This window comes from Nasonia vitripennis, chromosome 3 (assembly GCF_009193385.2).
Source record: "Nasonia vitripennis strain AsymCx chromosome 3, Nvit_psr_1.1, whole genome shotgun sequence".
In the NCBI taxonomy this organism is placed as follows: domain Eukaryota; kingdom Metazoa; phylum Arthropoda; class Insecta; order Hymenoptera; family Pteromalidae; genus Nasonia; species Nasonia vitripennis.
Genome location: NC_045759.1, coordinates 24246895 through 24263164, shown reverse-complemented (window position 1 = coordinate 24263164; position 16270 = coordinate 24246895). Strand labels below are relative to the sequence as shown.

The window sequence follows — 16270 nt, the reverse complement described above, 5'->3', positions numbered from 1 at the left end:
AAGGGGGGCGCTCGCGTCGCGCGGGCCCCCAGTCAGCGCAGCCGGCGTCTGGCTACGTCCCTGGCTGACCCCCCACCACGGGCTTATCCCGCTACACGGCCAGTCAGTTCCTTGTTTGCCATACAAAATCCAATAGTTTGCCTTGTACCCCTCGCGCGAGTGCAAGTATGACTTTTGCATTTGATTTTTTATCGTCGTCCGCCAGCTCGTCGTCGTGCTCGTTGTTGCGCCGTATCACAAGTTTACCCTCGAAGAGCAGCGGTGCAGTCTGGCTCTTGGGAGCAGCGGATAAACGCCAACGTCGCAAGTCGTCTACCAGATTCTTCATTCCCGAGGAAGACGCTGCAGCCGCCGACCTCGAACGAGTCAGCTGCCGCCGCCGTCGCCGCCTCGTCTTCGCCGAAATGCTGCCAGCCGAGACACCCTCGCCCAGCGGCGGGCCAGCGGCCTCGTCCTCGTGAATAGGTGTAAATCAGCCGGACGGAAGAAAAAGCAGCAGCAGCTCTCTCCCTCGCGCGCGCGCGCGCGCGGCCAAAAATCCGGAGAAAGAGAGAGAGAGAGTGAGAGAGAGAGAGCAAACAACATAACACACGCAGTGCCGCGAGGTGTTCGTGTTCGTCGCTGTCTGCTGACCGTTCGCGTATCTGCCCCGGTGAGGAAACTTTCCCCGGGGTGAGCATCGTCGCCGAGAACTCAGACTCGCGCGTGTTGTGTACAATAACGCGCCAACGCTTTGTGCACGGGCAGCCGCTAAAATAAGGGCAGCCGCGGGGGGAGAGGACGAGTACGTCCAGCTACGTCGACCACGAGAGCAGAAAAAGTGATAGAGAGAGAGGGAGATAGAGAGAGAGAGAGACTAGCTGAGCAGCAGCGGAAACAGCACAAGAAGGTGAGTGAGCAAGCTATATACGCGATACACACGGAGCGAGAGAAGCGCGAACGCGGGCAGCCAGGCAAAAGGAGAACGTGCGTGCGTGTATGTGTGTTTGAAAACGTAGCGAGAGAGCGAGCGGGTTGCTCGCGCAAGAGAGAGAGAGAGAGAGAGAGAGAGAGAGAGAGAGAAAAAGAAAGAGGAGAAGCTGGCGTAGGCGCGAGGAAAGGAAGTGCTTGTGGCTGGGCCTGGACCAGCAGCCCTCCTCGTGCGTCATGTTCTCGGCATCGTTCTCATAAAACGCCATACACGTCCTCTTGGCGGTCGGAGCTCCGGTAGCAGCGCATACGTACGTACGTCAACATCGTCGTCGTTGCTGCTGCTGCTGCTGCTGCTGCCTCGACAGAAAGAGGAGAGAGAGAGAGAGAGAGGCACACATACACGTATAGATAGGTACGTGCGCGCGAGTAGACATACGCGACGCATGCATCGACGACGACGACCAGGCAGCGGATAGAAGAGCGCGAGAGAGAGAGAGAGAGAGAGAGAGGGTGTACGCAAGCAGCACAGCCTGTCTGCGCGCGCTCTCTCTCTCCCTCTCTTCTTTTCTCCGCCGCCCGCCGCACAGCCGTCGTGTCCGTGTGAGAGACTCGCGCACACGCGCGCTAGTATATCAGCGTGTTTCCTCGCGTCTCCGCGGCGATGCGCGAAAACCGGAGCGTCGAAGAAATGAAGCCTCCCTCGTGGAACTGCAGTGCGGGCGCGATAAGGGAAGCTCGCTCCTCGTTCTCGTTAGTGATGCGAGTGGAAGAGTAAGGTTAGAAGGCAAAAGAAGTTTACGGCAGCAGCCGCTGGAGTCGAAAAACTCCTGGGCGGCGATCGGCGAGATGTCGCGGCGACGGCGGCAGCGGAGAGGAAGAAGCCGCGTGAAAAGCGTAAGTGTGTACGTGTGTGAGTGAGCAGCGGAGCGCGAGGCTTGTGTCTCCCCCTGATTCTCTCCTTCTCCTCCTCGCCGCCTCCTCCTCCTCCTCCTCCTCCTCTCTTCCACTATACATTGCTGCTGCTGCTGCTGCTGCCGCCGCCACCGTCGCCGTTGTTCTCCGCGTGCCGCGGTTAAAAGGGTCGAGCTCTCCTTTCTCCGGAGAAAGGACGGCGCGCAGAGAAATTCTCTCTATAATATCGCTTCTCTCAGTTTCTCCGTTCGATCGGGAAGGCGAAAAAATGCGCCACCACCTCGCGCTCACACGTCGGGCTGCTCCGGCTCCTGAACATTGCGTAACTGCCGCTGCGACTACCCGCCAGAGCAGACTCTGCGTACGTGAGTCAGGCAGCGCTGTGCCGTGGGAGGTGGGAGTTGTGGCTGCCGAGAGGAGAGGCGCGGACGAGAAGCGCCGGTCGGCTTTTCCGCGCACATATGCGCCGGAAAATCCAACTTTTGCCCGCACACAGCTGTGCACCGCGGCCTCCGCCTGCTTATCTCGCGCTCGCGTTCGGAAAATTCAGCTGACGGGAGAAGCCTGCGGTATAGCGGCAGAGTGGTCGTCCGTCGCTTTCGATATCGCGCTCTCTCTCTCTCTCTCTCATACGCGCGCACACTTATTGGCTGATGCATACACACGCACACATTCGCGGGCAAGGCGGACACACTGCGCAACTCTCTCGTCTGCTGCTCGCGCACAGCAGCAGCAGTAGCGCGGACCTCGGTCGGTTCCCAAGCGCGCGACGTTTTTTCTCCGCTCGCTGCTCGCCTCTGCACGGTTTGCGTGTGCTGCTGCTCCGACTGCTCCGAAAAGTCCGCTTTCGCGCGTGCACATAAGAGAACGGACGGACTGAGAAAACGACCGGTCGACCGCATACATATGCACACATACGGCGCTACAGTGCGCTGCGCGCTATGGGTGTGCAGAACAGAAAGAGAGGGACGATGGATAGTCGGATCCGCGAGAGCGCGCGCTTTTATTCGCGCTGGCTATATGGGTGACCGCGCGCGCGCACATCGTCGCTGTGTACCCACACCTATAAGCAGTGTTGCTGCTGCTGCTTCGGCGGACCGTATACACTTACTCGGCGATAAAAGTGCTGCCGCTTTTTTGTTATCGCGCGCCCGAGAGAGCGTGCTCCAATTTGCGCCGGATCCCGACACCTTGCGCGCCGCCGACACGTATGAGAGTATAGAGTAGCGTAGCTGCTCTCAGGACCCGGGGGTTGTACTCGAGGAACGTAGAGAGTGAGAGAGACAGGCAGTCGTCGAGGAAGACACGTGTTTCATGTGCGAAAGAACATGGGGCCGCCTCTCACCGGTGCGAATTCGTTGCGGAACATCCGCTGGCTGTGCCGTGCGGCGCAGGTACCGGCGGCTCTAGACAGCTCGCGATTCTCGGACTTTTGTGTGTGTGTGTGTGTGTGTGTGTGTGTGTGTGTCTCTGTAAATGATGTAACCTTACCTTAACCTAATGCGCGACTGATGTGAACGTGAAAGAGCAGTCTGTGGAGACACATGGTGGTGATGCTGGTTTCTTTTGCTGTTTCAGCATTTCCAATGTAAATTGAGATGAAACGTGTTCGCGGGGTGGACGAAATAGCACCGCCAGCTGCAGCAACGTTAAAAAACACAGGCGGTGGAGGAACTGTGGTAGGCAGCGGAAGTGCTGGTATAGAATACCACACTGGTCCGGGTATAGGAGTGGTTTCTGGTCAAGCAGTGAGATCTGTTCCTGCCAAAGAGATGCCAGGTAGCATACAGTTCTCGCAGACCCAGCAGCAATATCCTGGTGCAATCATTGTGCCAACAGCAGCACCATCCCCAGTCAAGGTACGTTCGTGCATCAAGCCCATCCATTAACATCTTCATAGGTTACGAGTCTGTTAAATGCCATGTTGATTGTTACAGGGAGGTGCTACAGTTGGAGGATTATCCACAAGTTCAACATGTGCAGCAAGCAGTATAACTTCCAGTGTTACCCTGCATACCACTGGCATAGGTGGTACAGGAAATCACAACATGGGCCCCCAGTCAGCTGTGCCAAGTTCACAGGCACAGACACATGCGCAAGCACCTTCCACCATAAGACACAATGTAATAGCTTTTTAAATGCTTAATCAATTTTTCATTTGACGATTGTAAATTTTAATTTTCTGCATGTTTGTGCAGATGGGGCAGGCACCTACACCTCCTGCGCCCAATTTGAGCGGCGGTACAAGCAGTTCGCAATTTCAGAGGTTGAAAGTAGAAGATGCTCTGTCCTATCTCGATCAAGTCAAGTACAAATTTAGTGATCAACCACAGGTTTGTATCTTTGAACATAGACTTCTTCCTCTGTTTTGCATAGTCTTGAGCTGTGTCTTGAGTGTAATCTTTTTATTCACAGGTTTACAATGATTTTCTTGATATTATGAAGGAATTCAAGTCCCAAACTATAGATACTCCAGGCGTTATTACAAGGGTTAGCCATCTATTTAAGGGACATCCCGAACTTATTGTTGGTTTCAACACTTTTTTACCGCCAGGGTACAAAATTGAAGTACAAGCCAATGAGCAGGGATATGCTTTCCAAGTCTCAGTCAGTATGCCAAGTCCAACAGCAACACATACAGCTACCCTCTCTCAGCACCATTGTACAGTTAATGTTGGGTCTCCGCCTATAGCAAGTCCTCCAACACAACCTGCCAAGGCACAAGCAGTACAAATTATGCAAGGGTAATTTGAATGTTTGCAAATTTTAACAAAGGCGATAATACTTTAATATAAAGGACAATAGTTAACACTTGTAAACTTTTACTCTTTTCTAGGTCTGGAAGTATACATCACTCTATTGCAAACAATATTTCAAATAACAATCTTACTATTCACGGACCTGCATCGCCGCCAGTTCCGTCGTATAACAATTCCCATGTCACTACAGCTCAAGCACAGGCAGTGAGTCAAGCTCTGAGCCAAGCACAAGACGGGGTTCCTAGCACTGGCCAGACTCAACAGAATCAGCCAGTTGAATTCAATCATGCAATCAACTATGTCAATAAGATTAAGGTAAACAATTTTTTTGTCCACAATTAATATCCGTGTTATTTAACTTGAAATGACTTCTTCTTAACGATTTAATTTGCTGTTTGCAGAACCGATTTCAAGGCCAACCGGATAAGTACAAGCGTTTTCTCGAAATCCTGCACACGTATCAGAAAGAGCAGCGGACCCTCAAGGAGTCGGGCCATATGGGCGGAAGCGGAACCGGCGGTGGCTGTCCCGGCAGCGGAAAGCACCTCACGGAAGCTGAAGTCTACAGTCAGGTCGCCAAGCTATTCGAAAATCAGGAAGATCTTCTGTTAGAGTTTGGACAGTTCTTGCCTGACGCGACGAATCAGCAAAGCGCCCTGGTGAGTAGTTTTAACATTTTTCCAGTGTATTATTATTTAGTCGTCTATGTGTTTCTTTTTTTTTTGTTTTTTAAGATACATTTTCTATTATTATTCAGATGTAGTAAATAGATTCGCGCAATAATTTCAACAATTTTCAATTACTAAACTGGTCGATTTCAGTATTTTCAAAATTTGCTTGATGTTTATTAATAAGACATAGGTGATTCGTAGTAGCAGTCATAAAATTTATGATCTAACAGTAAAACTCTCATAAAGCACTGACCATGTAACCACCATCCCTGTTGGTCTATTTATCTATCATTCATTTATTACGCACACTTCCATTCTTGAAGTTTTGTTTAGCTCCTTGTTTGTGTCTATTGTGGAGTCTGTTTCTGTGCACCAGCAGTAGTTCTACTCTATATAGATTGGGTGTCCTACAAACTATCTCTAACTCTGATGGGTACCAGTCTGCTATGTTTCAGAGCAACAAGGTGGGAGCGGTCAATGACCACGCGGCAATCGTCAAGAAGCCGATGAGTCTTAAAACAACTTACAACAACTCTTCAGCTATACCTCGTGACCACCGCGACTCTCAGGTACCTGGTGGAGGAGCGGGAACTGGTCCGGGTGGAGCTGGAGGTCCAGGTAATCTAGACCGTGACAGTGGCGGAGGTGGTAGCCGAGGTGGCGGCGGTGGAAGTGGAGGCAGCGATAGAGAGCGCGAAAGAGATAGGCCAGGCATCAGGGAAATAGGCAATGCCGGGCAAAAGTTCGGGCATAGTCAGGGGCAGCTGAAGAGGAGCCCGTCGTTCACCACCTCTATATCAACGGGAAATTCTCATACGCCGCATGGTCCACCACCACCTAAAAAGCATAAAGTCGCCTCTGCCAGAGACCTCTCAATTGCTGAGGCAGGAAAGCATGGATCACTGGCAGATTATGCCTTCTTCGATAAGGTAGTGTATACACGAGTTATAACATATCTTCCTCATTTTGTTGATCATCCGTCAATAACTTGTATCGAACTTGCATCATTGTTTTGTAAAAAAATAGGTGCGCAAGGCGCTTAAGTCACCGGAAGTGTACGACAACTTTCTTCGATGCCTGGTCTTGTTCAATCTCGAGATAATATCTAAGAATGAACTAGTTCTATTGGTGAATCCGTTCCTGTGCCGTTTTCCCGAGCTGCAGCGTTGGTTTAGGGACTTCCTGGGACACTTGCCCGAGGCTGCAGCCATGTTGACGCAGGCCGCCTGCGGTCCTAATCAGACTAGTGGTAGCATCAATAGTGGTAGTGCAGTAGGAAATGTCATTGTTAGTAGTGTTGGAATTGAAGCGCTACCCAACAACGTAGTTAGAAGCCACCAAGATAGGCCGCAAGGCGACCTTGCGATGGAGATCGATTATTCGACTTGTAAGAGACTTGGTGCCTCTTATTGCGCCTTGCCAAAGTCTTACATGCAGCCCAAGTGTACCGGCCGAACGCAGCTCTGTAAAGAAGTGCTCAACGACACATGGGTCTCGTTTCCCACTTGGTCGGAAGACAGCACGTTTGTCTCATCTAGGTAAGTCTATCGTTACGATATAACCTAAGCTAGTTTGTTTTAATGCGATAAAAGTTATTTAACGATTTATTTTTCAAAAACAAAAGGAAAACTCAATTCGAGGAGTTCATTTATCGCTGCGAAGACGAGCGATTTGAATTGGATGGCGTGATAGAGACAAACGCGGCGACAATCAGAGTGCTCGAGGGCGTGCACAAAAAAATGAACCGGATGCCACCGGAAGAGCTTCAGAAGTTCAAACTGGACGACTGTTTGGGTGGATGCTCACCGACAATTCACCAGCGAGCTTTGAAGAGGATATACGGCGAAAAAGCAACGGATATTATTGAAGGACTTAAAAAGAATCCCATGGTTGCGGTGCCGGTCGTTCTACGGAGACTGAAAAGTAAGGAAGAAGAGTGGCGGGAAGCTCAGAAGGGTTTCAACAAGATCTGGAGGGAGCAGAACGAAAAGTATTATCTCAAGTCCTTGGATCACCAGGGCATCAATTTCAAGCAGAATGATGTCAAGGCGCTCAGGTCAAAGAGTTTGTTCAATGAGATCGAACTTTTATATGACGAGAGGCATGAACAGTCAGAAGAGAACGCAGAGAATCAAAATAACACTGGTCCACATCTGGTCTTAATTTACAAAGATAAGTCTGTCTTGGATGATGCTGCCAATCTGTTGATACACCACGTCAAGCGGCAAACAGCTATTCACAAAGAGGACAAGCAGCGAATTAAGGCACTTCTTAAGCATTTTATTCCTGATCTATTCTTTCACACTCGGCAAGAACTGAGCGACGACGAGCAAGATGAAGATAGTAAGTATACCTCGTTTCTATAGAAATACAAAATAGGCACCATAAGGAGTCGATATTTATAAATTGATTTTTTTTTACCAGACGAGAAGGATGAAATAAATCCGTCATCGTGTGGCAACAGCACGCAAACCGGTACGACAACAACTTCAATCGGCGGAGGACTGCAGGGCAGCAACAGGAATAAGCCCTCACCCTCGCCAGCTCCGTCTTCCACTACCGTGAAACCTGACCCCGATGTTAAGCCTCCGGCTCATGCTCTTTCGACTGATCCAGAAGAAACATACACACTTTTTATGGGAAGCAACAACTGGTACCTCTTCATGAGGCTGCATCAAATACTTTGCGAAAGATTGACAAAGATGTATGACAAGGCAATGGCTCTTGCAGAAGAAGAATCTCGGCAGAAGCAGCAGCGAAAGGAGAGCACGGCGGTAGCTTTGAGGTTAAAACCTAAAGGTTGGTGACCTACATTTGATTTACAAAATATTTTCATTAATTTTAAATAATTTTGTGAAAGAATACTAAGCAATATATTTCATCTGTGCAGGTGATATTGAAATAGAAGACTACTATCCCGCCTTTCTGGATATGATTAAAAACGTGTTGGACGGCAATATGGAAAGCAATTCTTACGAAGATACGCTTCGAGAAATGTTTGGAATTCATGCTTACATTGCTTTCACTCTGGATAAGGTTGTGACGTATGCAGTGAGACAGGTACAATAAACAACACTTGTATTGATTAACTATTTACAATTACTTAAACATTAATGAAAACTAATTTAATCGATTACTTTTTAGCTTCAACATTTAGTATCGGACGCAGTGTGTCAACAATGCATGGACTTATTTCATCGAGAGCAAAGACAGCCGAAAGAAAATTGTGGTGCAGGCGGTCTATGCTCAACAGCTTATTTGAGGGTCGCCAGCGAAACGGCGTACCAGAGAAAAGCTGAAAAAGCAATGGCGGAAGAAAATTGCTTCAAGATCTACATTGTAAGTCTTGTTATTTTGAGAAAATATTGTTATTAATTTATTCAAATTTTGCGTAAAAGTTACACAAATTTAACGCATATCAAATTTTTGTTGTTTCAGTATAAGAAAAATTGTAGAATGACGATAGAGTTATTGGACACTGAGGGTGAGGAGACTGTCGAAGGCAGTTGTAGAGATCGCGACAGGGAGTCGGTGACAGCGACAGAGAAGTGGTCGTCTTATGTCGAGAGATTCTCGTCGTCTGCGACCGGGCAAACAAGCCCGAAGGACGTCCCGGCCTCGTCAGACAATGATCCACCAGCCAATCATCCTGTGAGTAGCGACCAGGTGGCAAGGGGGGGGAGGGGCAGAAAGCGCAAGAACACTGACATTAACAAGAAGGTATAGGACCCACACCCCTTTCAATGATTGCCAACGTTGTAGATTGCGCTCTCGTGATTTTATTATATATATATATATATAAATGTACTCTCGTGGTACACAAACTTGTGATTTTCTCGTCGACGGCTGTTCGCTTCATCGACTGGCAGTTTCCGGCCGAGACTGTGTCAGAAATTTATAATAATCGTCTAGATGAAACAATGTCTTCTGGGGATACAAACAAAGGGATTGACTTAAGTTAATTTTCTATTACTCTAAGTAAATCTTCACAGCATTTTCTCGTATCTTCAGAAGAACAATGACAATAGGCTAGTGATCATAAATTTTTGTCCATCGATAGCAATAATCGTACGAGTTTATCCATCTTTAGAGTGAAAAAAAACGTATTGGCCAAAGCAAAATGTGTACCAATCAATATATCGTTTTCGTCTTTCGTTACAGAACATCTATGATTTTAGTCTCGGCTTTTTTTTCGCATAGATGTCGCGATTATTTTTTGTCACCAGTGAAAGTGATGTCTATAAAAATTTGGTTTGATTTGGTCAAATGTTTGTTTTTAAAAAGTATAAAAATCACAATGTTTATCATCGTATAGCCTGGTGCTATTTTTATGCTTGCAGTATTTTCTAAAATCGACATTCGCGTCCCGGATATATATTTTTTTTTAATAAGTAGTTATATCTCGTGGCCATTTATTTATTAAGAAACAATTCTGACTGGCAGTATCTGCATTTCTTGGTCTTTGGTGCAACTATTCGCTATAAGACTATATTGCTTTTTTAAAATGCTAGACCACGAATAATAATCTAAATTTCATTTATGTTACAATTTCCTTTTTTTAGTGTTTTAATTTAACAACTGTTACAATGATATTGTTAAGAAACGTGATATCTATTTATTATATCATTACGTTGATTTTAATTCTATTTATGGCAAATTCTTATCATAATAATAATAATTTATTTTAAATATTATTATTACTATTATTAATAATATTACTATTACTATTATTATTATTATTATTATTATTATTATTATTATTATTATTATTAACTTATGAATTCTAAAAGAAGTTCTGATTACAGCGATAATTTTTTTACAAGATTTCGCGACTTTTTACTTAAGAAACTTTGAATTGATTATATTCGTGGGCTGGACTTTCGATACTGAATTCCGATAACGAAAACTATCCAAGATCTTAGCTTCAGAAGCAAGGCTTAAATGGATGAACCGATGACGCTGTTGCATAATTATAAAAGTCGAACAATGTTGAGAGTACGATTGAGAATGAATGAGATTAGACAGATTTTCTAAACATAGTATAAAAGAAAGAAATATTATCACATTAATAATAAATTACAAGAAAACGATCGCAACTCGTGCATTCACGGCATGCGCTGCACCGATGCGAGCCACTCGCAGTGAGCGCGCCATTGGCAGCGAGCACAGGTCATGCGCATTTTAATTCCTCGTTGCGATTCCCTAAGCATTTGACGATACTCACGGTTAATAAAAGTCATTGAATGCCTTTACGAAATACGAGTCGATAGTATTTTTCAAAAAAAAAAAAAAAAAAAAAAAAAAAAAAAAAAAAAAGAAGAAAAAAAAAGAAAAGAGAAGAAAAGAAAAAAAGATAATAAATGATACAGTGTCTCGGGTACTGAGATGCTCATATAGGCCTTGCTATTTTATCCGACCTCGCGCGCGCGTCCAAGCATGTTAAACTATCGCGGAAGTCAAGCAGTTGAACGAAATGTTGAGGGAATCGCACCGAAACCCAGTGCATATGTATATAAAAGACAATTCTCGAATATATTATATACATATATATACATATATAAATATGTGGAACATTGACTAGTTGTAAATCAATCCAATTTCTCTCCGAAACATTTTGTAAATATTCCATAGATTAGCGGTTGTAAATAGTTGAATAGAATTTTTGATACGTACTAGGGTCTAGGAAAAAAAAAAAGAGACGAGAGGCGACGGTAGCCGACGATAATAGTCGTGTTGAGATATACTTGTAAAGAGAGAATACGAGTAAAGAAAAGATCAAGCTCTCGCTGTATCAGCAGTCTCGGGTTTGACTTTCGTCGATCCGGCAGAAATAACAGAACCTACAGAAGAGACACGCCGACTCAAGACAGTTTGACTTTTGCACTCGACAGCTCATTTTTTCAACTTTCGAATTTGTACATATTAATACTTGCGCACAGTGGTCGCGTATTTGGTTTAAGGAAAATTCCGTATAAGGCGGATAATTAAGGATTTATCAAAAACGAATCGAAACTAGAACGTCCAGTAAAATTACGTAATTCGAAAAGTCAAGGGGTCTTCGTCTCACTTTTCCGTACTATATGTATTGCGTCAGTTTTCACAGCGGTTTTCAAAGTCTCGCTATTTCGCATTTTTTACTGACAAAAATTCCAAGTTCTTCCCCTATTATCATCTTGTTGAATGCCAGCCCTCACTGACACTCGGCGGTGTTAGACCGATGAAAAACTTGACTAAGCGAACTGCTGCTCCCGGATGATTACGAATTCTGCGCGCAAAGTTGAGGTCAGGTTTTCCATCGCTTTTATCACTCCGAGCGAAACCAAAACGCAGAGAGACTAAATGGGTCGAGTAACGTGAGTTTGAAAATCAAAAAGTCAACGACTGCTGCAAAATTCACACGAAATAAGGGCAGGAAAGAGAGAACGTAACGCAACATTGACTGTAAAGCAACGCTACCTACGAATCTAGAGGTTCACGAGAAAAGACAATTAAGTAAGGATATGTAAATAGTGAGAAACTCGCATTAGAGATCTATTATAAATATATAAATACGCATCAAAGAGACGAGAGTTCATTTGGAAAAGTGCGCTTTCGATAGAAGTCGCGCGTTCTCAGGGTTCTTCCTGCGGGGCAGCGAGCGGTATAGCCTCCGTGTTGGGAAGAGCCCTGAAAACCGGGACGCATATAAGAGGGTGGCAGACGCAAAAACGATTTGTAATATACGTAATGAAAGAGAGCTCGAGAGCAGGAACGATACGATAACAGAGAAAAAACGTTTGTCCGTTTGCACAAGTTCAAAAAACGAAGAAAAAGAACACGTTCAATTTTTGTAAATGTTACTTACGAGATTCCGTACCCGCAATCTTCCCCCGTCGACAAAGTTCTGCAAGAAAACAAAAAACGAATAAGGCACACTATGAGAGACGCAGAGAAAGAGAAACGCTCACGGCCCGCCCGCTCCCCTCGTTCAGAAACGCGATGAATTTTAATCTTGACCCCCCATATATTAGATAGATCTATATATATATATAATGAATATAAATATATTTTGTATCTTTAACTTGTATATGAAGTGAATATGCATATAATGATATAAATGGCAACAATATTGTATAGAAGAGAGATATTGAAATACATGAACGATGCTTTTAAACACTATTGTCTAACGTCATTTTTGTACCACTATGAATTTATTCGTAAAGGAACATTGAACAAAATTCTTTGTTGGTTTACTTCTTTTTTTATTATATTTTATATACGTCACATTTATATTATACTTACATTTCTTATTTCTATTATCAATATTTCTACGATTTAATGAATGACTATTATTGTTCGCCCTTTATTTTTTATTGATTTTTCTCCTTTTTTTTTTCTTTTTTTTTAATAAAACCTTGACTCTATTATTTTGTTTTCCGCTCGCTGCTCGGAATACGCGCTTTTGTCTTGTACTGGAGAAAATAAAACGAGATTTGTTGCTATTTTTCACGCCATATACTCTTTTATAATTCGGAGTCGTTTCAAGACGGGGATGTGCCTGGTTTCTCGTTATTATTTTTTTGAACCACGTTACGATTGTTGTTGTGTTCCCTCTTTCAACTCTGGCGCATTTCTTTTGCATTCACACGTATACTTACTTATCATTTTTGCTGTAAGCCCATGTAAGCATTTTAAACGACTGTTACTGCAGCTTGAAAGTGTTCGAATTCAAATTTGATTTTCTTGTTTCATTATAGTATTTTCATTTATTTAACTGTACTGCAAGTGCAAATTTTTTGCTTTTTTTTTCTATTTAAAGATAAGTTTTCATTGTTATTACTAAGAGTCAATAAATTTCGAACTACTTAATTAGTTCAAAGGCCTAACTTTATTTTTCCTGTTTCAAGTACATACCTTTCGGCCGTCGTCCAGTTTGCGATTCAATGGAAAGTGACGTTTGCACGAGTCGTTTGTAAATTTGCAAATGACAACCAAATTCACTTGTTATTGAATCTCAGCTCTTACACTTCCAGGCAGAAAAGTCAACAGTTTTTTAAAATGTCTCATCGGAACCTCTAATCACGCATTCATTATAGGAACGCAACGAGATACGAAGAGAAAGTCTGTGAAAACGCGTGTATGGTATGCGTTGCGGAAAATGAGGCGAAGATCACGTCGTGCTAATGCAATCATAAGTACTTACAAGTCGATGTAAGCAGGGAACAACCGCATCCGCGACTGCCCGAAGACGAGAGGATATAAGAACGATAGACGATGCGTTTTAACGGTGTGTGCTGACGACGAGATAACCACGAGTACATTTTATCTGTAGTTGTATTCGTTGTTTTTACCTTATAAGTATAGTGATCGTTAAAATAATCGGTATCGTCTTGATTTGTGAAAGAAGCTAGTTTGCCATATACTCATGCACGATTAGATGGTACGCTCCATCTGCAGCGAACAGTTTATCATTCTACAGAGCAAACTGGACGATGAAATATTTACGGTCTTTTTTTTTTTTTTTTTCTGTCATAATGAAAGCAACACTGAGTGACGAAGAACACTGATAACTGTTATAGATCGATGGAAATGGCTGGAGCTCTTTAGGCAAGGTAATGGCAGGTCGCAAGCGAGTTTACCTTTACCGGAACGTGAGGCAATACCGTAAGCAGGCGGCCCGCAAGATGAGGGCCTTCTCCCCCGACGCCGTCAATTCCGATAAGATTCAAGAGTACGTATCATTACTGCACGCATGGCTCTTTTTTTTTTTCTTCTTTCTATCGATCTATCGATTTAGAGCATGGAGTGAGCATTTCATAATATAACCGATTTTCAATTTCAGCTCCGAGAGCAAAAAGCCGCGTTTCGAGGTCGGAGCCGAGATAACCGACGGTTCGGACATCGTCACCTCGGACGAGATGCAGTGCACCTTCAACCTCAACAACTTTCGCGCAGTCTACGTGGTCAATCGAGAGAGTTGTCTGTACAAGAAGGGATGCTTCAGCCGAGCCAAACAGGTATGCTCGAGAGATCTTCTCACGCGACATAAGATTTATCGATAATCTGTACCTATGATTTGAATTTTCTCGCCAAAATGTTCTATTTATCGCAATCATTGGGCATTGTTGACTAGCTACATAGTAGTAATGTGTAATATTTCCCTCCCCTCCCCCGGCCATCTTTTTCACCACCAGATGGCTTCGATTTGAACAATCTTGGGCTCGGCCCTGTGTTCTTAGGACATTTAAGAGCCCTAGTTAAATAACCCAATAATCGATAATTAATATCTTATTACGCTTTTCAAATGTCAAATGTTCGCGCGATTAAAGAGCTGACCTTGCTATTAACGTTGTGTAATTTGAATTGTTCATATCCTCATCAAATTATGATCTGAACTACGACTTGTTGAATTCGCAGAGCCATCCAGAAGTGACCAAGAGCATGAGTGCCAAGTTTCAGGAGTGGCACTTCAAGTGGGTGAACAAGCACGTGATCGACGCGCAGCACCGGCTCTGCCAAGACTGGCTGATGGGCCGCTACGAGAACCTAGTGCCCCATCGGACGCGCGTGATCGCCGACAACGAGCTCGGACGCACGCCGTACCGGCCCTACAATCGCTACTGCATCGATCGCCTCCAGACCGAACAGCAGTCCAACAAAGCGGAGCAGGTCCGGCAGGAGTAGCTGCGTTGTGCTTTACTGTGCAAACGAGATCCGCGTCAGTGATAGCCGTAGTGTCTAGAAGGACGACCTTGTGTGTGTTGATCGACATTATTGTGCTTTTCATGAATCGTCGACGTGTAGCCGCATCGATAATTTAGTTTTATTTTCCTCTTTGTCGAGTAAGTAATCGAGCCGAGTCATGTGAACGTGATACGATTTTATACACTGTAAATAAATAGGCAGAAGGGATCGCCGTCTCGACATCATATGGTTAGTGTAAAAATATTTTTCGAAAGAGATTTATATGTAGATTTTCGCAATGTGATTATTGATTTAGCTCGGTGCAAGATACATAGACGCGAGCAAAAGTATCTTGCACAACTAAAGGGACGCTTTTTGTGCTATTTGTCGCCTAGCGATTAAATGATGTGCTTATTATATATAGTTTTTTTTTATGATTAACTAGTAACGATCCCTGTTGCATTAATTTTCTCTTTCGTTCAAACGATAAGTAAGCGTTTTTGCCTTTGAAGAGTAATACAATGGAAGTGTAAAAATAAAGTTCTTTATTGTTTCTACCGGAAAAGAGTAAATTTAAGTATCAAAGAAACACAGCATCACCTTGTTTATATTACATAACATTAGTAGCACATCGTTACGCTGACTTGTTAATATTAATTGTTCATTAAACTGAAATTTTATACAAAGATTCTTTTACTATTTGTGTATGGTGGTACTACTAAATGTACACATTATATTTTATATTTGAAAAGAGTAACAGAGTTGCGCGTCGCTCTTAAGTTTTCGAAGACTATTTACATTAAACTTGGAAAAAAAATAACACGATACGATTATTATTTTTAAGTGCTAAAGAAAAAACACGAAAAGCAAAATGTAAAAGGCCTTCATTTTTTACCCGAAACTTTAGGCTATATAAACTTTCGTTGTATCATACACATGTGTTTGTAATAAAGTATAACATTATTATATAAACGTGACATTAAAGATAAAGCGAAAGTTGATTACGGAGGACCGGAATACAAGGCAGCAAACTTGATCAACCCTCTTATTATCATTGTTTTGTATAAAATAAGCATAAAATAATATTAAATACGATTCCATAATTGTGTACAAATATTTCATATTTAAAATTTTTATGACAACGTGGAATACCGCGTTTCGCCTACTCGTTTTTCTCTGAGTGGACATCCTTTTTATTTTTTAAAAGACATCAGTGTCTGTGTTATAAATTGTAATCAATTTTTCTTTAATCATTTTACATGTCCCGTGATTCCATGAAATAATGATTCTAAAAACTGAGAATCAATATTTGTGATTAATGAAAATTTAAGCGGAGCAATTATATAGTTTTTA

General features: G+C 43.6%; 1 protein-coding gene across 9 annotated transcripts; it reads left to right on the top strand.

Moving 5' to 3' along the window:
- The first annotated feature begins 116 nt into the window (after nt 1-116).
- LOC100122339 (paired amphipathic helix protein Sin3a) lies at nt 117-16119 on the top strand. 9 transcript variants are annotated; one of them, XM_031927513.2, is made up of 17 exons: nt 117-889; nt 3403-3683; nt 3762-3947; nt 4023-4157; nt 4240-4568; nt 4661-4898; nt 4985-5242; nt 5710-6183; nt 6281-6792; nt 6879-7597; nt 7679-8053; nt 8145-8314; nt 8399-8593; nt 8693-8905; nt 13813-13964; nt 14076-14250; nt 14651-16119. In XM_031927513.2, the coding sequence occupies exons 2-17, from the start codon at nt 3423-3425 to the stop codon at nt 14915-14917; spliced, it is 4659 nt and encodes a 1552-aa protein (XP_031783373.1). In that variant the 5' UTR covers nt 117-889; nt 3403-3422; the 3' UTR covers nt 14918-16119. The 9 variants fall into 9 exon arrangements, with proteins under 9 accessions (XP_031783373.1, XP_031783372.1, XP_031783370.1 ...); XM_031927507.2 differs by having other exon boundaries at nt 118-889; nt 4032-4157; nt 5695-6183; nt 8693-8974; XM_031927508.2 differs by having other exon boundaries at nt 118-889; nt 8693-8974.
- The last annotated feature ends 151 nt before the right edge of the window (nt 16120-16270 follow it).